The sequence below is a fragment of the Mauremys mutica genome, chromosome 21, assembly GCF_020497125.1.
Source record: "Mauremys mutica isolate MM-2020 ecotype Southern chromosome 21, ASM2049712v1, whole genome shotgun sequence".
In the NCBI taxonomy this organism is placed as follows: domain Eukaryota; kingdom Metazoa; phylum Chordata; order Testudines; family Geoemydidae; genus Mauremys; species Mauremys mutica.
In genome coordinates, this window is record NC_059092.1 from 5,972,071 (window position 1) to 5,999,567 (window position 27,497).

At 43.0% G+C, this 27,497-nt stretch overlaps 1 protein-coding gene across 11 annotated transcripts in view; it reads right to left on the reverse strand.

The window, feature by feature from the left end:
- GABRD (gamma-aminobutyric acid type A receptor subunit delta) overlaps positions 1–27,497 on the reverse strand; it is a 44,193-nt gene that overhangs the window by 3,622 nt on the left and 13,074 nt on the right. For 4 of the 11 annotated variants that reach the window (XM_044995862.1, XM_044995861.1, XM_044995864.1 and 1 more), the window contains 6 exons: positions 21,580–22,835; positions 8,938–9,050; positions 6,895–6,962; positions 5,584–5,804; positions 3,810–3,892; positions 734–871 (listed from right to left, as the gene is read on the reverse strand). In XM_044995862.1, coding sequence (XP_044851797.1) covers positions 734–871; positions 3,810–3,892; positions 5,584–5,804; positions 6,895–6,962; positions 8,938–9,050; positions 21,580–21,662 — 706 coding nt within the window. In that variant the 5' untranslated portion in view covers positions 21,663–22,835. Of the gene's footprint in view, positions 1–733; positions 872–3,809; positions 3,893–5,583; positions 5,805–6,894; positions 6,963–7,531; positions 7,629–8,937; positions 9,051–21,579; positions 22,862–27,497 lie in introns of those variants that run through there. The other 7 variants (XM_044995863.1, XM_044995860.1, XM_044995859.1 and 4 more) reach the window with 5 other exon arrangements.

Below are 27,497 nucleotides of genomic sequence, written 5' to 3' on the forward strand. Positions count from 1 at the left end.
CACTGAGCTATCCCTGACTTGCCCTGGGTTGTATAGTGAGTCAGAAGAAGAGCAAAAAATAGATTTCAGGAGTCCAGATTCCTAATCCCTTGCTCTAATGACACTATTTCAAAATATGATCTGCCTTAAGGTTTTTATAATCTGCGGTGGAAAATCCTACAGACACTAAATTTAGATTTTTTTTAAAGATTATGTTAATTTAAAACTAATAGGGAAAGAGCTTGATGGATAAGGGGGCAGCATAAATGAGCATTTAACCACATGTAAGAGGACAAAAATCAGTAGGGAAGAAATGACTTCAGGATTTTACAAACATTGCAGTAGGCAGGCTAGTATGTATGTGTACCACTACCCTCCAGTGGATGGAATCAGAACTACTCAACTTGATATCATAAGCACAATATTATTAGGAATAATGGAGATTCTCCTATAGCCTAAATTGCAAATTAGAGCAGGAGGACCTGAGTTCTAGCTCTGCTGTTGCTGTGAAGTGCTGACTGGAAGCCATGTGCAGCATTATGGCAAACACAAAGCCCAGGACGGCTATGGATGTGTCACAATATACTGCAATGACTACCCAAGGGACCAGCAAAAAATGTATGTCTTTTTAGGTACAGGCTAAATAAAAATGTAATGGAAACCAGATGGACACATTAAATTGGTTACTTAAGAGAGGGGATTGTCTGTTACAGATAGTGGAGAATGCCTGCAATGAAGACACAGAATCTGTTACCAGATTTGAAGTTCATCATTTCTCTTGTGAAACGGTAATTAGTGATTGTGAACTGAGCAAGCTGCAGTTTATCCAGCCCATGGATCTCCTCCTGGTTTTCTGACCAGTGGTACACGATATCCTCTGAAGCGTAGCCATCTGCCAAAAGAAGCTGAATAAATGCAAAGATTTGGGGAAAAATAAACATTGATGGGCTGAAAGTGAAACTCAGACGACTCTGCCATGCTGCTCATTATCAATCCTACAACAAACATGTTGTGTTTCAATCTGGATAACTCAATGTCCTATCAACAGTGAGGTTGCCAGTGACCCAGCCAGAATAGTGCTCCCTCAAAGGGGAGAATCCAGGCTAGCTCACACCGTTCAGAATTTTAGAAGAGCTTTGAAGTGGAGAACACAACTTAAAAATAAGCTTTTAAAAAAACCTAAGAGCAACAGAAAATGGTCATGATGTTTTTTGTTTACATTCCAGTGGAAACAGTTGGAAAACAAACTAATAAAAGAATATTTCCTTTGCGGTGTTTGCAATCCAAACACAGCAATATTATGCTAAGGCATGAGAATCTGACCACAAATTAAAGCTGACCAAAGTAGTATATTTTCATTATCCAAACTGACAGAACTGCAAAACAGTAACCAAGCAGCAGGATTAGTGAAAAGTAAATTAGACTGTTAATGATTCCTTCAGTTTGAATCATCTAAGGTGTTCACTCATAACACAGGTAAAAACAATGTTTTTTTTTACATCTATAGGAGTAGATTCTGTGCCACTTCCAATACTTTTGTGCCAGTCAAGCAAAGCGGATGGAGCAAAGACTGGTCAGAACCCCAACACTGGGGATTATCCCAATGTCATGGGTAGGCATAGAGCCAATGAAGCTAGCCCCTGCATCACCCTTTCTGAAGACCCTGGTGCAGAGGACATATCAGAGGTAAAGCCAGGCAAGAAGAGAGAGTGACTGGAGAGTGATACACCACAGCTATCCCCAGCCGTCAGGTGATCCATGGAGGCTACTCTAATTTGTACCCAGTGGCGGCTCCAGGCACCAGTGCTCCAAGCACGTGCCTGGGGTGGCAAGCCGCGGGGGGGCACCCTATGGGTCCCTGCAAGGGCGGCAGTCAGGCTGCCTTTGGTGGTGTTCCTGCGGGAGGTCTGCCGGTCCTGCGGATTTAGCAGCAATTCGGCGATGGGTACGCTGAAGCCGCGGGACCGGCGGACCTCCCGCAGGCACACCGCCAAAGGCAGCCTGCCTGCCATGCTTGGGGCGGCAAAAAAGCTAGAGATGCCCCTGCTTGTACCTTTGAGGCGAAGGTGAGGCAGGGAATCAGAGTTATACTCAGCCACCTGGCATCTCATTACCCCCCTACTGTGCCCTGAAGAAGTTAGACACAGCAGGTAATCTGTTCCCTAACGCGTAACCTGTCAGCATCCCCTTACTAGTGAGAAATGGCTGTCTAGATAGAAATAGAGCAAGGTATCTTGTAACAGCACTAAGAATGGACCACACCAATGCTGCAGGAAGGTGGGAATACACAGTCACCTTGGTCTGGGTTAGGAGTTGCCTAGCAGAAACCCTGCATGTGGAAACAACAGGAGGAAAGTTTCTTCTGGTTTTGCTTTAATATGTTTGTTTAAAGAGGCTTTATTTCTACTTATGTTTATTGCACTGAAATAAAAATCCTCAAATTAAATAAAAAAAAAAATCCCTGCAAAACTTGCCGGGAGAGTTAATTGATTGCTAGTTCATTGTCTGCTGCCTCTGCATTTGCTTATTACATAAGTAAAACTGCAGATTGCTGTTTTTGACAGGATGAAAATGTATTGTGGTTAATTGCCTAGAAAACAGAATCAATGCTATAAAAGAAAGAGAGCGACTGACACTCACCCTAATGTGGCAATGTGTTTGCCCCTGCTCAGGTACTCTGCTAGTCCTAAATCTCTGGAAACATCAGGACTCTACTCTCCCATTGAAGTAGCCACAAAAAGCCAAACTCGCTGCTGTCAATGAGTAGTGCCTGCTTACATCAGGAGTGAATTTGTCCCCAAAGCATTAATGCTTAACACTGATTAAGAGGAGAATGACTCCTGAGTAGAATACAGACACAATTTATACAGGTTTCCCAGTAAGCACTAAATAGAATGTCACCAGTCTATGGCCCAGATTCTGACTGACTCCTGTGTAGGGGTGAGGTGTTGCCAAGGAATGACAGAACCCTTTACAGGGGCTAGTCACAATAGCAGTCCCCACACACCTGGAATTCTGCCCCTTTTGATTTCTCTTAGAGAAAAAAACCCACTCAGAAATTTGCCCTGGGGCTCAGTCTCTCTGTACGCTCTACTTTGTCTCTCAGGACCTGATCCAAAGCCCCCTGAAGTAAATGGAAAGATCAGGGCTGGGGATGGGGCATGGGCATGGGCGGGCGTGTGTGTGTGTCAGGGGTGCAGGCTCCACGTGATGTTTTTCTCAAGCAGCTCCTGGAAGCAGCAGCATGTCCTCCCTCCGGCTCCTACATAGATGCGCGGCCAGATGGTTCTGCACGCTGCCCCATTCACAGGCACCACCCCCACAGCTCCCATTGGTCGTGGTTCCCAGCCAATAGGAGCTGCAGAGCTGGCACGTGCAGTCGGGGCAGCATGAGGAACCCGCTTGATGCCCCTAAGCGTAGGAAACGGAGATGGGACATGCCACTGCTTCCGGGAGCTGCACGGAGACAAGGCAGGCAGGGAGCCTGCCTTAGCCCCGCTGTGCCACCAACTGGACTTTTAACTGCCTGGTCAGCAGCGCTGACCAGAGCCGCCAGGGTCCTTTTTTGACCAGGTATTCCAGTCGAAAACCAGACACCTGGCAACCCTGACTGTGGCAGTTTTGAACTAGTGCTGTAAGGCTCTATAACCTGATGCCCAAACTTGGAATCAAGGGAATTGGGGTTGGGCCTTATATTTACTAAACCCAAAACAGTCCTTGTATTTGATTGATTTAAGTTAACTCACAGATCCAAAGCTAAGGATTATCTCTGCAGGCTTTCAACAGAACATACATTATAGGAACCACTGTGCTCAGACTTTCGTACTCACAGCTCTCCAAATCCAGCATGCACTCTTGTTCATCCATGGGATACTTGGTAAGGTCCATGTCACAGGCCACAGTTGAGGTAACCCTGCCTCATGCAAAGAAAATCAAAGTACCAGTTAGTTATATTCAGAGAGGGCCGTAGACTTTCATAGTTTGGCATGTAATTTTCCCCATAATCCAAAGACTGGGTAGGAAACCTCTATTGTTAAAATGCCACTCACCTGCATCTACAGGTGGGGGAACTTGATGGGGCTGGCAGCAACAGGGGGTCAGTCCGAGCAGCAAGGGAGGGAGACACTCACCAAGGGACAATAGGTAGCTCCTTCCCCCATGAGTCTCTGGCATCCACTAGCCAGCTGATTGGCCAGCATTTGCCAGCTCCCAGGATTTAACTCGCTGCAGGGGCCGTGTGGAGCCTTTTTTGGCTCCATTCCAGCAGCCCACCCTACCCATCTGAGTTAGGAATGGGAACCCGGCCTGACGGATACTGCAGGTCTAGCCAATCACCTGCTTAGGGGTCAGGAAGGAATTCCTTCCATGTGCCAGTTGGCGGAGAACCAGGGAGGGCGTTTTTTTGCAGCATCTGCAAGCCACAGTGGTTTGAGTTGCAACACGCATGGGACCTAACTGAGGTACTGGGGTGAAGTTGTTTGTCGCAACTTACAGCTGGTTTCCAGTGTGGTTAAGAGAATAAAATGAATGGTTCCCAGAGGCAAAAGACCTGGGATTTTGGTGATGGGCCTTGGGCTCATGTGACAGGATTAGACCTTGTGACCTTCGCAGGCCAAGGTCCCCACACTGCTGCACCTTCTGTCCTGCTCACGGCAGGATCTAGGATGCTAAGACTCAGAGAAAGCTGTGTCCTAGGGGTAGGCTGAGGAGTTATATGGTTATATGGCAAAGAACCCTGTTAACCCCACACTGGAACAAATTAAATGTCTGGTACAGCAGAGCATGGCTGATGGGCAGATAGTGCCTCTTCCCTGTGTTCAAGTTTAATAAAAGTTGTGGCCTGCTGCTTACTTCCATGCATGTCTCTGTCCTCATTTTGCTGCCATGCCCACATCAAAAAACAGTAATACTTTCAAAGCCTTTTAGGCTATTATCCTAACCAGTCCTCACAGCACCCCCCTGAGGTACAGGAAACAGCTAGTGAATGGTTAAATGACTTGTTCAAGACCAGATACTACTAAATAAATAAATAAGCACTATTATAGAGTTTTGTGAGCCAAATCCATTCTGGTGTAATGTCAATAAAGTTACTCCAGGAATGAATTTGACCCTACAGCTCCAAAGCATTGTGCACAGATTAACTTTTTCTCAGAATACTCCTGTGAGGTGGGAAATGTTGTTATTGCCATTGCACAGATGGGGAAGTTTAAAGCTGAGAGATTCTAGATGACTTGGCCAAGGTCACATAGAGAATCAGTGGCAGAGTCAACAACAGAACCCAGGAACTCTTTGCTCTGTTCACACTGCCTCTTGGGCTGGTGGCTGTAGAACAACCCCAATTATAGCAAGATCATGCTCTGTTAATGATGTACTTGTGATTAATGATTACATGACAGGAAACTTGTTACTGTTTCCACAGGTGCCTTTCCCGTGTAGACTCGGCAGAGAGATGAGGGGTCATCAACAGAAATGCATCAGGCTAATGTGGTTTTTTTTAGTTTTTTAAAATGAATGGTTGTATTAAAAAATAATCTAGGGAAAGGGGGTGATTATTTTTGAGTCTATTCAAAAAGCTAACACGAGAGAAACTCTCTCTCTCTTTACCTGATGCTATACAAAATGACTCCATTAGGCTGTAGCCTGATAAGTTTGTTTTCTACAGTCACATCATGGAACCAGGCAGACTTGGCATTTACTATGAACGTATCTGGTATCCAGAGCTTGTCCACAAATCGACTGTCCAAGCCCAGAGTTTCATTGGTGTGGTTGTAAGACAGCCGGTCGTCTCGCCAGCTCTGATGCAAAAATACTGTCATGGTGTATTCCTAGCACAAGAAAAACCAACAGTTAACAAACCATGTGAAACAAACACAATGATGATATCTTGGGGCCTGGTCAAATTTCATTGTATTAGTCTGGAACATCTAATAGCTGTTTCCTGTGCACTGGAATATTTTTATACTCTATCAGAATAAAACTGCCTGGACATTTTAATGTCTCTTGTCTGTTTCTACCCATGGATAACCCCAAGATACCGAAGCATGTGTTTAACTGCTCTGATTCAATGGCATTGTCAGGTATACTGTGTAGCAAGAGCTGCATGTCTGTCTGAGACTGATGGGAATAATCAGGTTAATATCTCTCCTGAGCACCTTTCCTAAGTAGGACCAGTGGTTTTTTTCAGTCAGGTTAAAAAAATTAAAGCCCCAAGTGAATGCAATAGAGAGAAGGGGTCAGTGATAAGTCACAGCTATAGCTTTAAAAATAAATCTTTCAGGTTTAATAGGCTACAAAAATGCAGTTGATCTTTGCAGTTCTTAGATATGTGGTATCGTGACGTGCTCTAGAATCTAGCCTGTTGTTTTGTTCAGGGGTGTGGGCATGGCTGCGATGGTTAAGGGAGCATCCCACAACTCAGTAGCTTTGCAGAGGGGCAAAAAAGAGGCTGAGCTCCGTAGGCCTCTTTCCAGAAGTGTCCAGGAGGAAGTGGAATTGGAGTAGAAATTGGATTTAATTCTTAAAAATAGTTTTCCTAACAATAAGGGCAACATACTTCAGACTCCAACCCTGCCCTCTCCACTAAGCCAGTTTAAATGGGACATACATAGCCAGATCCCTAACTGGTGCAAATCAGTGTCGCTCCAGTAAAGATATGCAATGCTAATGTACAGCCGCTGAGGATCTGGCCTATGGGCTAGCATGCAGCTGTAAGTCTGCTCTTGATAGGATTTTCCTGTATCAATTTTTCAGTTGAAAAATGTAGGACATTTTTTTCTCTCCTTGCCAATTCATTTCAGCTAGTGATCGTTCTATGCAGAACAATCATATATGCCTAATTGGTTTTCTATACTCCCCATCACCACAGTATAAGCATTCCCAGCTTTCCAGTCTTAACAAGTTTAAATGGCAACTTACCATGTTAACTTCGGAGATGTGGTCAATGCTAGTTACTTCAATCGCTAGGGCAACATTAACAGGAGGGCCTGAGAAAGAGACATGTTAAATTGGGGAGGATATGGTATGACTATATATGCACTAGCTTTGTCAATCTTTTCATATGGAGTCAGTTCACAGAAGTGAATCTCTAAATATCCTTTCCCCTACTCACAGTTTCCCGAAATAAAATGTCTTAGAACAATGGGTTTCCAACCTCTTATTGTGATGCCAAGTTTCCATAGAAACCCTCCCATCTAGCCATAAAGAAAGGGAGGTTGGTCATGATCTCTGACAGTTGGTGGCAACCCCTTGAAATCATTACACCTACTTTGAGTATCCAAGTACAGAAATGATCACCACTTGATATGGACCACAAAATGACTTTCCAAAAGTCAGTTCAGATACCATGGTGATAGGAGTGGTGTAAAAACTCAGGAGAAAATAGGAACTGCTTGTATGCCTTAAAGCCTTCAGCTTTAAGGATCAGTGGAAGTAATTTCTTTGACATTTTCAAAGATAAGAAAACTTTACCCCTTTAGAAAGAAGCTGCTTCAGGTGAAAAATAACATTATGGCTTATGAGAGTGCCAATTAAAGCTGATTATAAACTGACTGACTTGCCGACGTATCCAGATTTCTTAGTAGAATTCTTCTGCCCTGGCAAGATGGAAGTTTTGCTTCTATTCACATGCATGCTTTGCCATGTTCATTGTTCTGTGGATTGGGATAGAGTGATCATTTGGAAAGAATGCTGGAAAGGGGGGTTGCCCAATGCTATCTAAACACCCTATGTATGTTGTATTGTTGCTGCAACTCTATAAAGATCCAGGTCCACATACATACGCAGGCCACATGGGCATCAGCTGAACTGCACACATGCTCAAAAGGGAAAACAAAATGCCCCTTGAGCTACAGGACAGTCTATAGTAGTTGCCATGTTACTATGTTTAAAATCTTACAGTCTCTTTGCAGGCCAGCCACAGCCTTGTCAAATTGGCCAAGATTTTCAAAATTGACTAGTGATTTGGGAGGACTCCATTTTGAGGGGCCCAAACTGAGACACCTTAAAGGGCTCTGACTTTCACACACTGCTGAGCCCCCACCTCCTGAAAATCAGGCCCCTTCAAGACATCCCAAGTTGTGCACCCAAAAATCACTAGTTGCTTTTGAAAATCTGAGCAACTGATTTTACTTCCTTATAAAGCGTTTCAGTAACACTGGGACCAAAAAGCACAGAGTTATTTTCCTTTTATTTAGTAGATTGTTTAAGGTCGATGTCTGCAGACTCACTGGATTGCCTTAAATTCAGAGCACTGCTATGCTTTATATTGTAACCAGGGAACCTGACATCTTGGTATGTTTTTGCCCCAACTCATGGACTCATTTGCTCTTTCACGTGAGAAAAAATGAGCCTGTTTAGGGCCTGATCCAACACTCATTGAAGTCAATGAAAAGATTCCCACTGATGAATGGAGAGGAATTAGGCCCTTTGACTTCAACTTTAAAGGACCTGAACAACACCCCAGATCCAAATGCCACTGAAATTGACAATGACCTGGGACTAGGTGTGGCTCCAAACTTTGTGGGTTAGGCCTCTCTCATTTTTAATAACGTGTGACACTTGACAGAATCATCGTGCAAGGACTCAGGAGAACATTTTTGCCTTTAGCCCACAATGCATTCACATTCATTGAGTTTTGCTTTGAGCTTCCAATTCAGATAAATGCAAAATCTCAAAGCAAAACTCAGTGGAAATCAAGTTTCCATTACTTTTGCTTTGGAACCAGGTGAAACGGCACAGTGAGCATGGTTTTGACACAATCCTGTAGACTGGCCCAGGTGTACCTGAAAGGTTTGGAAACCTCTTGACAAACCTGCTCTGAGTTTTGTTTTTATACCAAAGCCGCAAAACAAGAGGGTTGTTCATAGTGAGGGGGAGGAGCGTGATCACTGAGAAACTCTGGCCATTAGATTATACAAGGAACACATTAGAAATCAGAAGAGACATAAATCAGACTCTTACCTCCAATTCCAGGCCTGAAATTCCGTGCATATCCTTTCATTAAATCATCCAGATTAGGTAACCAGGATATTTCTATGTTGGAGCCTGTGTAATCTCCAATGTCATTCATTGCTCTGGATAAAAAAAACAAAACAAAACCATAAGTGTCCAAGCAAGCTTTTAAAACCTCACCATGTGTAGAAAAAAAACACGTACATGTAAGTCTTCTATTTTTTTCTGCCACATTACTAGAGCTCTGATAAAAGGTAGGCAACTCAGCATGATTGGAGCAGTACCGAGAGTTGATAGGAGGATTGTTTCATTTATTTGTGGGGGTGGGGGACAAATGATGTTTAGACTAAAAAAAGAGTGTAGACAAGGCTACAGACTACCTTGGGGACATACGGTCAAGAACAAAAAGCTTTTCGTTTGTTTATTTCTCCTCCTAAATAAATAAATAAACCCAAGGTTTAAAATGACTTGATTTATTTTCCTTGTTGTGAAAAAAATAATTGAGAAAGTTAGTCACTGGAACCAAACTAGGATCTTGTTTTTAATTCAACTTCCTTTTTTCCTCCAATATGAAAAAGAAATGGGATACAATTCTGTTATTAATGAATCCTGTGGAACCTGCTTATTGAGGGATGTGGAGATAGAGAGATTTGGTTTATGAAGAAAGACCATAAATCCTGAATTGCTTCACTGCATCTTGATATACAAGGTGTAATTCCAGTTGTAGTGAAGATATTGCGTGACAAACATGACTTTGCCATAAGCCAGCTTCACTGTGTACTCAACTGACAGCATAATAAAGCAACATACTCATTTAACAGGAATCTTTAAGTGCTCAAATTAAACCAAATATACTATAATTATCATATGAATAACAGAGATTATGTGGAAAAAGTAAGAGCACAGAAGTACCAACATACTCAAAGGCCTTAGCTTATTGATGGCCTAGGCACCATCTATCTACCACTGCTAAGCACCACCTAGGTGTTCTTGCTGGGTCAGGAAATCGGGACCTCTGGATTAACAAAACAATGTGTTAACACAATTTTAAAGGTGTTAAACTGTGTCTATCCTAGGTGCTTCATATTTGCTAACTCCAGTTACCTAATCCAATTTTTAAAAGATCTTCGTTTCCCAAAGCCAACCTGACCCCAGTACTAACAAACCTCAGGCTAGAAAGTATCAAAATGCAAAAATTTTACAATAATTAAAAAAGCAGCCACTGATCTATCCATCCCTCATATAATGGCCATCACTCTGGTCTCTACAGTCCCACTTCACAGGTTCTGCAGGGCTTTCTCCTTCATCCACCAAACTGCTGCTTAAGTGAGCTCAGAAACTACTTCTGCCCCAGTTCTAGTGGCCAAGGTACTATACACCAAAGAACATCTTGCGGAGACCATAGAGAATTCCTGTGAGTTGAATGAATCTGAGACAAATCAGTCATAACATGTGACACCATCAGGGGCCAATTTTGCCTTCATCAATTTTTACTCTTCGGGGGTTGGGGGTGAGAAATCTATTCCCTACTGGTAGAGGACAAGAGTTAAACTTCACCTGCAGACATTAGTGACTTAATTCCAGGCCTCTCCCTCAAAGATCCAGATCCACCTGGATGTGAAAGAGAATGGAGTTTCTGAGTGGCTCAGTGTGAGCTGGAACAGGCAAGATAAAGGATTAGGAGTCCCAAAAAGAGTAAAGGACATGGAAAATTCCAAAGGTCCTCTTCCCCTTAACTCTGCCCAGAGAGGTAGCAATAATAGGACAGTCATTTTGTGTCAAGGAAAGAAAATAAGTGAGCATATGGTAAGGGTTCACTTGCTAAGCCTCATGGAAGGGAAGAGGTGGAGGAGTCCCAGAAAACTACGAAGTACTTCACCTAGTGCATTCAGGAATTGCTTCATTTACCACTGAAATGAAGCAACCTCAATAATGGAGCATAGCAACTAACAGCTCAAAGCAACACTACACAACAGTCAGGAGGTGAAGAACATACCCAGTTGTAACAGCAGGGGAGCTCAGGGAAGAAGAACGTAATTCAGCTGGAATAGAGCCAGGAGACTAGTTTTATCATCCCTGCTCTTGTGAAAAGCACAATAGGCCCATGCAAACACAAAAAGAAAAGCACACTTGAGGGGATGCGAACTTATGTGACCTGAAATGGACATCTTTTGCAAAGCTCTGGTCAAAAGGGTGAACAAGTTGAGAAAAGCAGAGAGGCAGCAAAAAGCAAAGTCCTGAAAGGACTATTTCAAAAACACTCTTTGAATGGAAGTTTCAGATTTCTCCAGATAAACAGAATCAGAATTTGATCTCTAGAACTCCATTTTCAGTGCCAGTCACTGGGAGTTCCCAGGTCAGCTTAAAGTTAATAGGAGTTGCCTGTAAAACTACACACGCACTCAGCTGACAGCATAATCTCTTGAGCCTCTCCTACTGCTATCAGAAAATTAGTATGAAAACCTGCTTGTTGAAATGGGAAGTATTTGTTGGACTATAAATTAGCAAAGAGATCCTATCTACCAGGGTGTGTGGATAACTCTCAAGTCTCTCAGAGACACATGTAACTGGATGCAAGCACCACATCAGAGCTGCTGAAGCATTGGTGCAGCTGCTTCCACTCAGCTCTGCAATAAGCATGGAGCTTAAAAAATATTGCTGATAGCAGAAGAGAAACCTTTTAAAATATTGATGAAAGGCTGCAGATTAATATACCATAAACAGCTCTTGTCTTGGGACTTATATAACTTTCTTGGAATGTCTGGGTGACATTGACCCACATAGGCACAAGGGTTTTTTCTCCAAACTATGTCACTTAAGGGTGTATTCAGCTCAGTATTTACACTTACTGCAAGAATCAGCCACCAGAACAATGTTTCCTCTCACCATGGGCTGAACAGGGAATATTTGATTATCCCAGAGATGATGTTCTTGCCACATGTGAATGGAGTTAATAATGTAAAGAAGCTTTGGGATAACAGCGTGTGAATGTAAGCTGAGTAACAGAGACATTGCCATCCCGAGTTAATATAGCTGTCAAGGTGTAAAGTGACCTTGAAGACGCATGGGGACAGTTATTGCCCAACAATGAAATTTCATTAGCTCATAATTTCATTACCTCATAAGGTTAGGGATGCATGTTTAAATGTATTTATAATATTCTCTTGACACACAGACTCACCTAGCTAGCTAGCTACAGCACCTGTCTAAGTATCTCAGAGGATTCGATGGCCCAGATCCTCAGTTGGGATAAATTGGCATAGCCTGACTTCAACGGAGGCGATGATGATTTATTCTAACTATATTTTTTTCTATTTGCTGGGTCTTGTCACCTGTGCAGCCAGCTCATTTATCTCTATCTATTATCTTTGATATTTCTTAGGTGCCTATTGCCTTGGTATTGAAATGCCAATATTTACCCTTTCACTCACTTACCTGCCAAGACCCAAAGTCAAGGTTCTGCATTTCTCCTGCTGCAGCCGAGGCTGGATATTGCAGCTCAGTGATATTTTTATTTATTTTCTTTTGCATTCCCTGACCTGTTTTGAGTATCACTGATGCTATCAGTTAGTACAGGGGACATATGACATCCAGAAGTATGGTCTTGGCAGATTAGCGAAGAAGGGAATAGTTTTCAAATATGTTGTTTCTAAATGTTTCACTTTTGTTTTCTTTCCCCTTTTTGGTAATTTGTAAGTCTTGGCCTGAGACACAGACATGGAATCCAGGTCATTAAAGATCCCATGCACTTTTTTAGGGATAGATTGTGTTTTTAAACAAAATGACAGGGTTAGCTTTAGAGGTGGCTGCACTCTGGTGGAGGGTGAAGAGATTCCTGCATGCATCCCTTGCTTATCTCATGTGCTTGTCTTTGGGGCCTGATCCATAAGGAAGTGAGACTCTACCCTGCAGGTTTTTGGGTGTACAACGCTTTGCAATCATTAGCTGCAAGATGTTATAAAAATCCAAAGTCCTATGTCTACTATTGCGTAATGAATCTGAAACATTTAAGAAAACAAATTTTGCAACTCCATTTTCACACCAAAATGTGTTACGTGGCTGCCTGGAGAACTTAGCCCCAGATGACTGACTCATCATCAGTCATTTGCTATAACAGAAATAAAGTCATTGTAAAAGAACTGTCAGGAGCATCATCTCTTTTGACAAATAAAATCACCTCATTTTCCCTTGACATTTATTTTCCATAAAAGCCTCAGCATTTACAGCATGCCACAGAGTGGGAGGGTATTATCCTGTGTCACTGTTCTATGGTAGTGGCATTAACAAGAACTAAGGGAGCTAAAAGGACAATCTCAGGTTAAAAATGATGGGCCACATATGCCATGCATTTTAAGCAGATTGCAGTACATGGAGAATTTTACTTAAAAATCCACCGCACAATATACCACAAAATTAAAAAGGAATCTTGGTCCTATTATTAATAAAGCCTGAGAGTCAGATCCTCACCTGGTATAGGTTAATGTAACTAATGGGTGTAGCACTGAAGTCAATGGAGCTATGTCCACTTACACAAGATCGGATATCAAAGAATTACAACTGAGAGAACTGTTAAGAGCCAATTTGCTTTTACATAACTTGTTTCCTTTTATTAATTTCTTTTGACTGGGCAAGGAAAATGAGACTTGTCAATTTCAGTTATTTTCTAGTCACTTTCTATTTCTCAGGCACTAGCACAGTGTTGGCTGCTTGGATTACCAACACTGGCAGAGAATATGTAAACCCAAACAAACAAAAACTGATTTAATTTTAAAACATTAACAATTAGGTTATTGAAAACTGTCTATTCATATTAGATTTTTCTATGAAAAACCTTAATTTTGGTCCTAATCTACATGGTGGTAACCTCTATAACTAATCATACTGTCCAGACGACACTAGATTTTTCATTCGGATGGTGTGGAAGATAAAGGATCAAGGAAAAGAATATAGGAGTTAGGAATAATGCAGCAGAGTCTTTGTGCTGGAGTGAACAGGGCTGTAGGCCAAGAACTAAATTCAGCCCTGGTGTAAGTAGGCACAATTTCCACTCCTGTCAACAGGAATTATACTCATTCACTCCAGGGCTAAATTTGGTCCCAAATCTTCTAGTCCTCAGAAGTCTTCATAATAGCCATTCCCCACCAACATCCAAGTAGGGTATTGTACATCGAATCATAGAAATATAGGACTGGGAGGATACATCATCCAGTCCAGACCGCTGTACTATACATATAACTTTTGTTTGTTTTAACCTAATCTAATGAAAAATACTAGGGACTCTTTACTATTTGACTGGATGGAAAATGGTGAAATTCACATCTGGAGTGACATTCATGCAAGTTTGGAGAACCCACATAAGCCCTCCGCACCACACTACAGCCTGCCATGAGCGTGGGGAGGGAGAGGGGGTGATAGAGATGGCCTGCCAGCAGCGTGGTGTGTTGGATACCTCCATAGCCCCACTCCTGTGGCCTTCCCTACACCAGGCCCAGTTTCCTAAGGCTGTGTGCAAGAGCAGGGAAGTCCATTCACCCATAATGAGCCATGGGGATTATCTGAGGCCTGAGATGTTATTCATGAATTTCACCTGGAAACATGAGGACTGGCATGGAAATGCAAGCTGGAGAGGATTTGCATTTTATAATCCAAGTAATAAAGATGGGACTAAATGAAACCACCTTCAGCTGATTCAGCAACTTCATTTCTTGACCTAAGCTTTTGTACAGTGTGCTTTGGGATGAAAGGCACCATATAAAAGTAAGCTATTAATTCCTAAAACTCCAGGGGCTTACACCAGCCCGCAATAAAAAAATAGCTTATCTTTACCCTGCACCAAGTCAGAGTGGTGCCATGCTGACAGGATGGCAACATGCTCCTGGATCATTTCTCTGGAAAGTTTTCTGCAAGCTGCAGTTCAGGAGAGGGTTTTTTAACCCTCGTCTGCACTCTCTCTTTCAGGGCAGCGACTTGCATCAGCACAAATGTGGCGTTTTGCCCTTGCTTTAATACCAAGCGAAGGAAATGTGATCTAAATGAAATGTGTGCACAACTGGTTGAAAAAAAATGTACTCATAATATTATCTGTCAAAACAGGAAAAGGTCTCTGGGAGGGGGCTTGTGGGGGCCAGTCCTGGGGCCAGTACTATTAAACACTTTCATTAATGACTTGTACAATAATGTGGAGACAGCATGCTTATAACATTTGTGGATGACGCCAAGGTGGAAAGTGTTGCTAGCACTTTGCGGGACAGGATTAGAAGTCAACATGACTTTCACAAATTGAGAACCGGTCTGAAATCAATAAGATTAAATATAATAAAAATAAGTGTGAAGTACTAGGCTTAGGAAGAAAAAAATTAAATGTTATAGTGGATCACAAATTGAATATGCACCAACAACGTGAAGAAGTTGAAAAAAAGGCTAATATAATTCTGGGGTGTATTAACAGCAGTGTCCTATGTAAGCATGGGAGGTAATTGTTCCACTCTACTCAGCAACGATGAGGCCTCAGCTGGAGTACTGTTTCCAGTTTGGGTGACACACTTTAAGACATGTGGTCAGTCCTGGGGCCGGTTTTGTTCAACATCATCATTAATGATCTGGATGATGGGATGGATTGCATCCTCAGCAAATTCGCAGATTACACTAAATTGCGGGGAGGGAGATACACTGGAGAGTAGGGATAGGGTCCAGAGTGGCCTAGACAAATTGGAGGATTGGGCCAAAAGAAATCTGATGAGGTTCAACAAGGACAAGTGCAGAGTCCTGCACTTAGGATGGAAGAATCCCATGCACTTCTACAGGCTGGGGACTGACTGGTTAAGCGGAAGTTCTGCAGAAAAGGACCTGGGGATTACAGTGGACTAGAAGCTGGATATGAGTCAACAGTGTGCCCTTGTTGCCAAGAAGGCTAATGGCATATTGGGCTGCATTAGTAGGAGCACTGCCAGCAGATTGAGGAAAGTGATTATTCCCCTCTATTTGGCACTAGTGAGGCTACACCTGGAGTACTGCATCCAGTTTTGGGCCCCCCACTACAGAAGGGATGTGGACAAATTGGTGAGAGTCCATCAGAGGGCAACAAAAATGAGTAGGGGGCTGGGGTACATGACTTATGAGGAAAGGCTGAAGGAACTGGGCTTATTTAGTCTGCAGAAGAGAAGAGTGAGGGGGGATTTGATATCAGCCTTCAACTACCTGAAGGGGGGTTCCAAAGAGCATGGATCTAGGCTGTTCTCAGTGGTGGCAGATAACAGAACAGGGAGCAATGGGGGAGGTCTAGGTTGGATATTAGAAAAACTATTTCACTAGGAGGGTGGTGAAGCACTGGAATGGGTTACCTAGGGAGGTGGTAGACTCTCCATCCTTAGAGATTTCTAAGGCCCAGCTTGACAAAGCCCTGGCTGGGATGATTTAGTTGGGGTTGGTCCTGCTTTGAGCACGGGGTTGGACTAGATGACCTTCTGAGGTCTCTTCCAACCCTAATCTTCTATGATTCTAAGAAAGTTGAGGACAAACTTGAGTTGAGAAAAAGTCCAGAGGAGAGCATCAAAAATGATAAAAGGTTTAGAAAACCTGACCTATGAGGAAGAGTTTAAAAAAAAAACTGGACATGTTTTAATTTTGAGAAAAGAAGAAGGAGGGGGAACCTGATAACAGTTTTCAAATATATTAATGGCTGTTATAAAGAGGATGGTGATCAATTGTTCTCTATGTCCACTGAAGGTAGGACTAGAAATAATAGTCTTAATGTGCAGCAAAAGAGATTTAAGTTAGACCTTAGGAAAAACTTTCTAACTGTAAGGGCAGTTAAACTCTGGAATAGGTTTCCAAGGGAAGTTGTGGAATCCCCATCATTGGAGAGTTTTAAGAACAGGTTAGTTAAACACTTGTCAGGGAGTCTAGGTTTACTTGGTCCTGCATTAGTGAAGTGGGCTGGACTAGATGACCTCTTGTGGTCCCTTCTAGACCTACATTTCTATGATGCTTTGATGGATGCAATTGGTGGTTCACCATGGAAAAGAGCCTCATTTTTCTTTCTAGAAAAAAAAAAGTCTAGTTTTCCTGTCTGGTAGGGAAAGACAATTTAGCCCTCTTGAAGCAGAGAGAAAGCTGATGTTTATGGTTATTATACAAACTTGGGAAAACTACAAAGCCCTTCAAATAAATATTCCCAAGAAATACAGCTCTCCTGGGGGTATAAACACAGCTCACAATGGGAATGTGGGTAACATATACACCTAATTCAGATGATGTGTCTCTCCAACCAGCTGCAGAATAAATGCATTTTCACTAATGCAGCATGGTTTATCAACTGCAATATTGCCTGCTTCTTACTATTTCCTGGGACACTCCTTGAACATATTGAGTCAAAATTCCCTGATATCAGTGACCGAAAGACTTGGTAAATATTTCAGTTAAGCCATGTGGGAATGAATGCACTGTTCAGTGGCTGCTGAACAAGAATAGAGAGAGATAGGAATCTCAGTTACACTCTCTAACACAAAAAGCCCAAGCACCTTCTGCAAGTCAATGGCCAATGCCATCAGCAGTGCTGACTTTAGATCAAACTTGTAGATAGGTCACGGTAACCCACACTAGCGGCCGTGTATGCTCGTTAAAAAAATGGTGGGGAAAATTTCTCGCTCCCTGTATCTATTTCTCCTTTAAGTCACCCAACCAGCCTACATTCTACACTGTCTGTGGGGAACTGAGCACCTGAAATGGATATTTTCACCTGAAAGAATCAGTCTGTTAAATAGCTGACTGTGTGTGGTCCAGAGAACTGGTATGGAAGTAAATTTGTTTCATTTCAATATAATTTTATCTGCCATTTTTTCCTGGAAAAAGGCCTTTAAATATCAGGCAAGGTCAGTGAATGATCTAGTCTGTATCAGACCCCAGGATTATCTAGAGTAATATGTGTATCCTTTCCATCTGCCATTCTTGACTCTAAGTGAAGCTAGCTGTAAATATGTTCCATATTTTGAAATGTAATTGAAAAAGCATTAGGATTAATTCATGGCAACCTTATGAACATCAAAGTCTTTATTTCCATTTCTCCATGAGTTTTAAGCTGCATGAAGTAGTCTACTCTTTGCATATATTTCACATGTGCAAGCCTCTCTTCTCATCACTGGGAGTAAAAGGTTGAGAGATGTACTATTCAATAGGATAGTTAATTACATACAAATAGAATGATTTTTAAACAAGATTGTGTGTCTATTTTTAATTAGAGAATTAAAAACTATTTCACTGAAGAGTTATAGAGTCAGAGGCCTTTTAAACCTTTGAGCATGACATCCGCATGACTCCTATTAATAGTAATCAGAGTACATGAATCTCTCCCACTGCAAGAGAAGACATCTCACTACATTTTCTTTTAATGCACCTCAACTATTATTTATTTGTATTAAGAGAGCATCTACAATGCGCCAAGCTCTGTCTAAACACATAGGAAGCTGCAAACGAATACCAATATTACTAATAAACACAGTGGGATAGGATAACCTCAGCTCTGGTATAAGTTGATGCAACTTCACTGACTTCAAGGCTGAATTTGGCTCATTGATTTCTGTCAAACAGCACAAGTAATGGAGACCTCAAATTATACCAGTCTTGAGCATCTTATTTGAGATGGCACTTTCTGAACATTGCCTAAGCATGAGCAGGCTATGGGTGTTTCCTTAAAAAACAAAAAAAGTGATGATAGTTCTGGTATTTAACTTTAAAGCTGGTCCTTGGGAAGCCTTAACTAATACTCTGGTGTTTAGGATCTTCCAAACAGCACTTTCTTTTTAATAACCTCTTGCTCTACAATCCATGGAATCTGTGGCCAGAGAGATGTATTCTTTGGCATCCCTGCAGTCATTATGATCAAGGCATCACATTTAAAAATCAAAATTAGATCAATAAAGAGGAAATGTAGCCACTGATAAAATTTTACATTTTAATCTCAGTGTACGAAACTACTAGTAAAATATATCCTGGCTAAAGCACCTTCTACCATACAAACCTGTGCATCTCCGGCACAGAAGGTAGAAGGAGAAAAGTATACTCTCCTTACAAGATGAGTTATTGCAGTGGCCAAGGGATATGCATCAGTCCAAAAGATTAGAACAGGACCCTGAGGTGACAATTCAGCAACACTGGTTAGCGCACACAGAATTTACGCGCATTTGCACAGGACTTCAGCCTGAGGATTGTGCAGCCTTAGTCACACATTTCTCCATGAAGCTCAGTTGGATAGTGGGGTTTGGGTAAGATTAATGCTAAATATGCATTTTAAAAAATGCTTTAATTGATTTTTAAACCAGAAAATAAGTTAGAATGTCATTGCGTTTTTAAAATAAGGAAAAGGAATCGCATCACCTGTAAAGAGTCTGGTATGTCTAAGTTTGCTGCTTACAGATGCTATAGCACTAAGAATTGTCTTCAGAACTTAGAGCCTGACCCAAAGCCCCTTGAAGTTTATGGAAGCCTATCCATTGATTTTAGTGGACTTTGGATCAGGTCCTATGTGAACTCAATGGAAACCAGTTTCTGCTCGGTTGTAAATAATGATTCAATAACCCAAGGGCAACTTTAGACTACATACATTAAACTTTATTTTGGTTAACATTCAACGGTGAAATTCTTCTCCTTGTCCAGCCTTAAAAAACAAGTGAAAACTGGTTTGCAATTTCTGATGCTCAGCTTCAAAGTTTCACCAGCCATGTTAACTTTCATTGGTTTCATGGTTCCCACCCAAAAACTCAGGAATGCAGATTTTCATTACAAAAACTTTGGGCCCAATCCTGCCAACATTTACACATCAGTAATTTTACTCATTTGTGTAGTTCCATTTAATTTAACATGAGTAAAATTATTTGCAGGCTGGTTTCCAGGATTATTATTATTATTTGTATTATTGTCTGGCTAGGGTGTGATACACCAGGTGTCCATTAAGCCGTTTTTCTTTTCAAATACAGCTCATCACTTCATCTGCAATGAGAACCCTGTTCTAAGTGATCTTTCAGAAAACTGCATTGTACTAAACACAGTAGCGTCCTTTGAACTCAGAGTCTTTTGCTATTGGCAATTTTAGATAAGATAAACCGCTAACATCTTTTGAACACAGAATATTAAATCTCAAAAGCTAGCAAATGTATTTTTCTAGCTGTTCCCTTCCTCTGTTACAAAGTGTATGTATTTCTAACAAACAATTCATCACTATTGTGTCATTGTAGGAAGAAAGCCAAGTAACTAGGCAATTAAACCAGTAATAAAATAATTTATGTAACAAATTATACATTGTACACACCCAGGCTCTTGCTATGCCTTGAAACAGATCCTGAAGTCACAGGCTAGAGAAGAGTAATTGCTTATTTAAAATAATAATACTTTGCACTTGTACAGCACCTTTCAGCCAAAAATCTCAATGTTATCCTAACTGTATAGGCGGGGAAACTGTGGTACTGAAATTATGGGCAGATTCTGACACCCTTATTCACCTAGTGAGTAGCATCTTACTCCTTGAGTGACCCTCTTAAGTCACAGGAATGCCTGAGAAGTAAGGTATTTGCGTAAATGTATCAGTACCTGGCCTTTGGTACCTTGCTCAAGGTCATGCGGTCAATGAAAGACTTTGCCTAAGACTCAGTTGCCTGACTCCTGTTCTAACCACTGGATCGTCCTGCTTCTCAATAAAATAATAAAAACTCAGCAAATAATCCCAAACACCACAGTAACCATGTTCCTCTGTGCACAATCACCACTTGGCCTTTATTCCCACTATCTTGAAGCCCCCCAAATACAAACAGGCATATCCACTGGTTTTGAGGAGATGGGGAATCCCTTCCCAAGGCTCCCTGTCTGGAAAAGCTTGGGCATTGCTTTTAGATGTCCTGAACTAGATCTCTCTCTTTTAAAGATTTCCTCCCCCTTCTGCGTTCATTGCATAACCATGGCAAGCTTTCTCCACTTTCAGCCTCCAGATCCGTGGAGAGTATATAAAGAACATCGCAAATTGGATCCGCGCTGGTTGCCTAGCTAACACCTCCGGAGTGAACGTAACGAACAATTGCACAGATTTAGCCCTACACTTCTTTTTTTAAATGGGTTTGCTTTGTTTTTCAAACTTCTCTCTGAGCATTTTGCCAGCCCTCTGCTGCTCTCCCAGGGCCACATGCTGCCTGGAGCCCCAGGCCTGGAGTGAAGCCCCTTAGCTAAAGCTTTGGGCACAACTACAGTACATGCATCTTTGCAGTCTGTTTTTGGGGAGGCTCTTAGTCAGCAGCCAGCGATCTCCAGTGAGCAGCCGAGTTTTATGGCCAAACTGCAGGGACTGCTGCTTTTTAAACAGGGACGGAACTATCCCGGGCCTGTGAAATGCCATTAACTTTAGAGATTGCCTCCAATTTAGACCAAGTGCCCTAGAGATAAGCCTTCCCCAGACATCCTGTTAACGGGCTTCCCACTTGATTAACCCGGGACGCTGCTGCTCAGCTGGTGCAATAGTGATAAAAGTAGGGCACCTTGTGACAAACTCTCCAATCGAGACCCACTTTCCCTGCCAGACCGAGATCCGCAGCCCACGAACTCAGGGCGTCCTTGGCAGAGGGGGATAATGACACATAAGTAAAGACCCTGGACCCCCCGCCCCGTCCTTACCTGATACACCTGTGCTGCTGGGTGCACAGCAGAACCAAGGGCGGTAAAATCCAGGTGAGAAATTCCATTTTAGTCCCAGGCATTAGACAGTGGCAAGCAAAACCCTGGTTCTCCTGCTGTCCTGGAAGCGCCGAGGAGGCTGCTGTAGCGTTACCATCCCTGCTGTGGTAAGTTGAGGCTCAGTTTGAAGCAGTGTTGTTGCTCAGCAGCAGCCCCCACAATCTCTACAGCCGCCGAGAGACATGCAGGCAGGGCGAGATGGGGAGCAGGGTCAGCCCTCCTGGTCTCCTCTGCTGCGCCCCGTTCCCTGCCTCATACCAAGGGCAGGAAAAGTGGCGTCCCGGCTTGACAGCTGCCCCTTTGTGCCATCCCCACTCGCTGCTGCTTTTCAGAGGCTTCTTCCCAGCAGATCTTCCACCGTGCAAAGCTGGTTGCCGAAAATAACCTCTGAAATTACAGATTTGATCATAGCACGCGCAGGAGGAAGCGAACTACAAATGCTCGTCAGCTCCTAGAAGTGCCCCTGTGCAAAAACCACAACTAAACACAACGATCGAGTCCAGTCTCAGGACACAGGGGGACACGTCCCTGGAGCAGCAACCAGTCCAGGGGCTGCTCGGAGTGAGATTAATGCACGTTTTAGCCGGAGAAAGCGTGGGTAAACTGCAGGAGTTTGTGTGTGTGCGCGCAGCACGTTCCCTCCCCCTCCTACCTCTGCACCGCTCCCTGCACAACTCCAGAGGCAACAGCAGCAAGCGCCTGCCCTCTGCAGCACGGAGACTGGAGGAGGGAAATGAGCAGGGCAGTTGCAGGGGCTTTAAACAAGTCACACACAGAAAGCACTAGCAAGAGCATGGGCGGCAGAGCCAGCGTTAGACAAACTTCTTCCTCATCTCTGGCAGGGCTAGAGGGCTGCTTCCCATAGATGAAACATGTTGGGTTACTACATTCATAGGCATGACGCGGCGCTTACAAGACTCCGGACCGTGACTGCCCCAGGGCTGAGTTCTCAGATGGCAAGAGCTCTCTAGGGTCACTGAAAGCCACAGTTCAAACCTGCTCCTGCAAACTCTCGGGGGCCCCTCTTTGCTGTTAAAGGGGGTTGACCCAGTAGAGCGGTCTGCTGGGGGGGACATTGTCCAAGATGCAGTTGGGAAGTTTGGTCCTCACTGCCTCTCTTCGCAGGGCAAACTCGGATGTCGGGTATGAAAGTCCGCGTTTTCTCCGCCGCACCTCTCCTCCGCTGGACGGTTTGGCTGTCGGAAGAAGGGGAGAAGCAGCACTATGGAGGGAACGTTTTAAAGAACATGTATCAGTAAGCACTAGAAGGCAGGAAGGAACAGAATATCCAGATACTTTATTCCGATATTTTTCCAAAGGACGAAGGATGTACCGGGGAGAAGGTTTTTCTATATTCTTGCTCGTACCATTCAATACTAATATTTTATATAGAAAGCAAGAGAGGGAAGTAAAACAATAGCCCTGAAGGGACTGAGGATAATATCCACCCATCCATCCATGCACCCACATATGTGTCTGAAGTGTGTGTATAGACGGGTATTGTATATTAAAATGAGCAAGGGAGGACATATGTAGGACTAACGTAGCTTTCGATTTTCTTTCTATTCCCCCTCCCCCCATTTGGATTGTCATTCTCTGCAGCTAATGCATACTGGGAAAGAAAACACCTAAATTTACACTCTAATGCTTCACTGCGTTGCTTTGGCTGCTTTTAAAAAGATCTTGAAAGCTGTTTATGATGGGGAGGAGAAATCAAAACATTATTTTATGTAATCTACAGGGTAAGATTTCGCATCAGTTAATACATCTGGGTATGGAATAAACACAGATTTACATCTTTCAGACGTTCATTTTTTCTATATTTTTTCCTTGTCTTCCTACCTGCGGTTAGTACTCTTAGATTCTGCTTCTCTCCAAGGCTAGACAGTTACCATCTACTTATTTTACTAGTAAAACAGGCACACAGTTACAATTATATCTCCTAAGAACACACCTGTTACAATATCAAAGAACAGTAAATAAGTTATCTAGTAAAAATGTATACATGTGTAAGAAGATTATTGGAATCTCTGAATTCTCTGAAACGATGAATGCTGTTATGAACTTTTTTTTTAAATAGACAATTTCCTGTATAAAACCTTAAAATACACAATAGTGAGGAGCCCTCTAAAGGAATTGTTGTTGAAATAATAAAGTTGTGTTTCTTTATGCACCAACTACACTCAGAACAGCTAACCTCTTCTGGGCACCCTCAAACCCAGTTAAAATAAGCTTTGTTGACTGTGGCTGGGCCACTAATGGAAGTACAGCATTTACGCACAGGAAATTGTTTACTTGTATCTCTTAATCGTTCTGGCTATTTCTTTTTCCCATTGCTCTTGCTTCCAAAATGCACCACTGTTGCCAAAACAGGATGGGCCAGATTAATCCCTGTCATAAACCACTGATCTCCCAATAGCTTTAATGGAGTTGCACCATGGATGTATTTGGCTACATCATTTCAGTGTTCTGGTCTTTTAAACACAAGCTCTAATGCTACAAACTGATCTCTAGGAGTGGACCCTTGCTTATGTTCAGAGCCCGTTAATTGCATTTGGGATCTAGATGGGGGTAATGGTCCACTGGCAGAGATCAGCATACAGGATGAGGGCTTTAAACTGTAGAATGTATCCTGTGTATTTGCAAGCAGCCTACTAATATCACCCTGAATAAGCAAAATATTTTACAAGCTAGGAAGTGCTTTTATCATTAAGATAGGGCAATTAGATTTTGTGCCTGGGATGAAAAATTCTCATGACAAATTTTGCAAGGCTGATTTAGCCGTCAGTATACGTCTATGCCTTGAAGAAGAAAAGTCCTGATCTAAGTCCCACTCCTGCAAGACTCTACGCATGTGCAAAACTTTACTCGTGTGAGTAGTTTTCATTGAGTCTAATGGGGCCTTGCACTTTGCATAACTATGATTTTGAAGAAGGGCAGACACCAGCTCATACAGCCTGCTGTTTTGTCACAGTTCCACACAAATTCTTACTTAGGCAGATGAGATTTTTGAGTATATTTTTCCCCACTCAGCATTAATAATGCCTATTAGAAGTAGGGGAAACATGGAAACTAGAATAATTATTATTTATAATGCATTTTATTTCTACAATACCTACCACAATATCCTAGGCCCTTTACTGTTAATGACAGATTAGATGACTTAAAAGATAGAAGATTAAAACACATAAAATCAGCATTAAAACCACAGTATAAAATAAAAGTAAGCCCCCAAATCTTTCTCATCTAATCCTCTAGAAAATAATTAAAGTTTTCTCTTAGCCACTGGGTTGGAGCTGTCACATATTCTTACAAAGATGGCCCATGACACAATCTTTTTAAAGCAGTTTTGTCACCCTACTAAAGTGTTACCTCTTCTCAAACTCTGTGGCAGCAAGCACCAACTGTTATGATAATATCCATTGTATGGATTTGACCTTGCATGCAGAATTCAGATGGCTCAGAGACTGGATCAGATTAAGATACTACACTTGATAAACCCAAACTGTGACTTCCAGTTTGGAGTCTCATAGGGCTCCCCTTTCATGGGTACTTGTTACTGTGTATGTAAAGCCACTGGAGAATTGATAGAAGAATTTAGTCTGAAATATTATTAGTATGTTGCTCATATTCAGAGCTACACTTCCATCCCATCAGGTGACTATTCTGCTGCCTGATTGAGACTGCAGAATAGATGTGAGCTTGTTGGTTGAAGCTCAGCCCTTGTAAGAGTGATATATTACATCAGGACACTCTTGGAAGAAACATCTGGATGATCTTGTTTATTTAGTGTCTGCTTTCTCTGAAGCAGGTGAACAGAGTTCACAACTTGGAAGCTATTTTTCACCAAAAGCTGAACGGGGAAACCCCATATTTCAGCAGTGTTCATGATTTTTCATCTGCAAATTGCAGCCTTTTCCTGACCATAATGATCCATGTCTTTGTGATTGCTGCTGTAAAGTGTGGAGTCTGTGCTCAAATAAAGGAGATGATATAGGAGAAATGCATCCAATAATTGTATAAGAAAATCATCATAGACCTCTATGATCTGAACATTTCAAGAGTATATCTAGAAGAGGTCATGCTGTTTAAATTTTTTTAAGTTGCATCTGTATTATCATATACTCCTAATGGATCATTTTCAAAGAATAACAGGTGATTTTACGGCCATCACTCAGGCAGGCACATCTAATTGTCTGATAAGATTTCTAGAGGCAAAAATGCACCACATAGATAATTAGTTTCATTCTCCCTTGACTCTACATGAACAGCTAGTGAAAGACTCTGTTGTGGCAAGTCTCCAAATGTCTCTAGATATATAAAAATAGGAGTGTGTGTCAGGGCCGCCCAGAGGGAGGGGCAAAGGGGGCAATTTGCCCCGGGCCCCGGGCTCCGCAGGGGCCCCCAAGAGAAGAGCGGAGGCTCCCGCCTCTGCCCCTCTCCTGGAGCCTCAGCGCATCAAGCGCCGAGTCTCCGGCCGAGCCCCTGAGCCCCGCCCCGATCCGAGCCGCGTGGTGAGGGGGCGGGGCTGGGAGCTCCAACGGGGCCTGAGCCCCGCCCCGCTCAGAGCGGCGTGGGGAGAGGGCGGGGCAGCTGCCTCGGCTCGGCGTGGAGCTCACAGCCCCGCCCCCTCACCACGCGGCTCTGAGCGGGACGGAGCTCAGGCCCCGCCGGAGACGCGCTCGGGTAAGAGGCTGAGGCTGAGGCGGGGGGGGAAGCGGGACCCGCCGCCACCGCCGAAGCCAAAGCACACCCCGGTCTTCGGCGCCGGGGGGCCCCTTCTGTTCCGGGACCCGCGGACGAAGTGCCCCGAAGGCCCGCGGCGGGGACCCCCCCCCCGCCACCGAATTACCGCCGAAGACCAGGCTGCGCTTCGGCGGCGGGTCCCGCTTTGGCGGTAATTCGGCAGTGGGGGGCTCCCGCCGCGAGTCTTCGGGGCACTTTGGCGGCGGGTCCCGGAACGGAAGGGCCCCCCGCCGCCAAAGGCCCCGGGCCCCCGGAATCCTCTGGGCGGCCCTGGTGTGTGTAATTTTATATAAGAGGAGATATCAATAACAATTTCACAAGAGAAATATTTAGATCATTTTGGATGCTACACAGGGCTCATCCCTAGTTCTGTAGTCAGGTCCCATCAACAAGAATTCTGTATTCTATCTACCAGTACTTCAGCCACTATGGATGTTTCCTCCACCTGGAAGATGGGTGAGAAATCTTAAGAAATAAGCAATGTGGCAAGAGCCTGAACAATAGATGGTTTTTCTCTTTGAAAACAAGTGGTCAGGATATTGAATGATTCCTCACCTAATGAAATCATTTTGGTTTATTCTGCATGATGGCGCTATAAAGCTCATATCAAAATAATCAAGGATTAGATATAAAGGTATCTTTCAGCTCTAAGTTGCTGAACTGTTGGCCCCTGTCTTCATTCTGTCAGCCTTGATTTCCTGCCTGTCCACTTCTCCCATACCATTCTCATAGCCTGGGAAAACTCCTTGACACAACTGTAGTTGTCATGTTATCCTCCTTAAAACCCACTTCTGCTGCAAGGCCTATAAATCACCATGCCTGCCTGGCTTGGTTAGGCAAGTAGGACACTAAAACTTTCATTATCAAACCCTATTTATTTTATCTCCTCTCTCTCCCACCATTTGTCTACCTGCGGCATCCTGTCTGACACCTAGACTATAAGATCTTGGGCAGGGTCTGTCATCTTTGTTGTTTGTTTGTCTGTACAGTGCCTTAACACAATGGGGTCCTGATCATTGACTGGGGTTCTTAGAAGTTACAGTAATAAAATAGATATCTTTTCCCACTGACATTATACATTAGGCTTCTTTCCCTGAAGAATACAACACAAT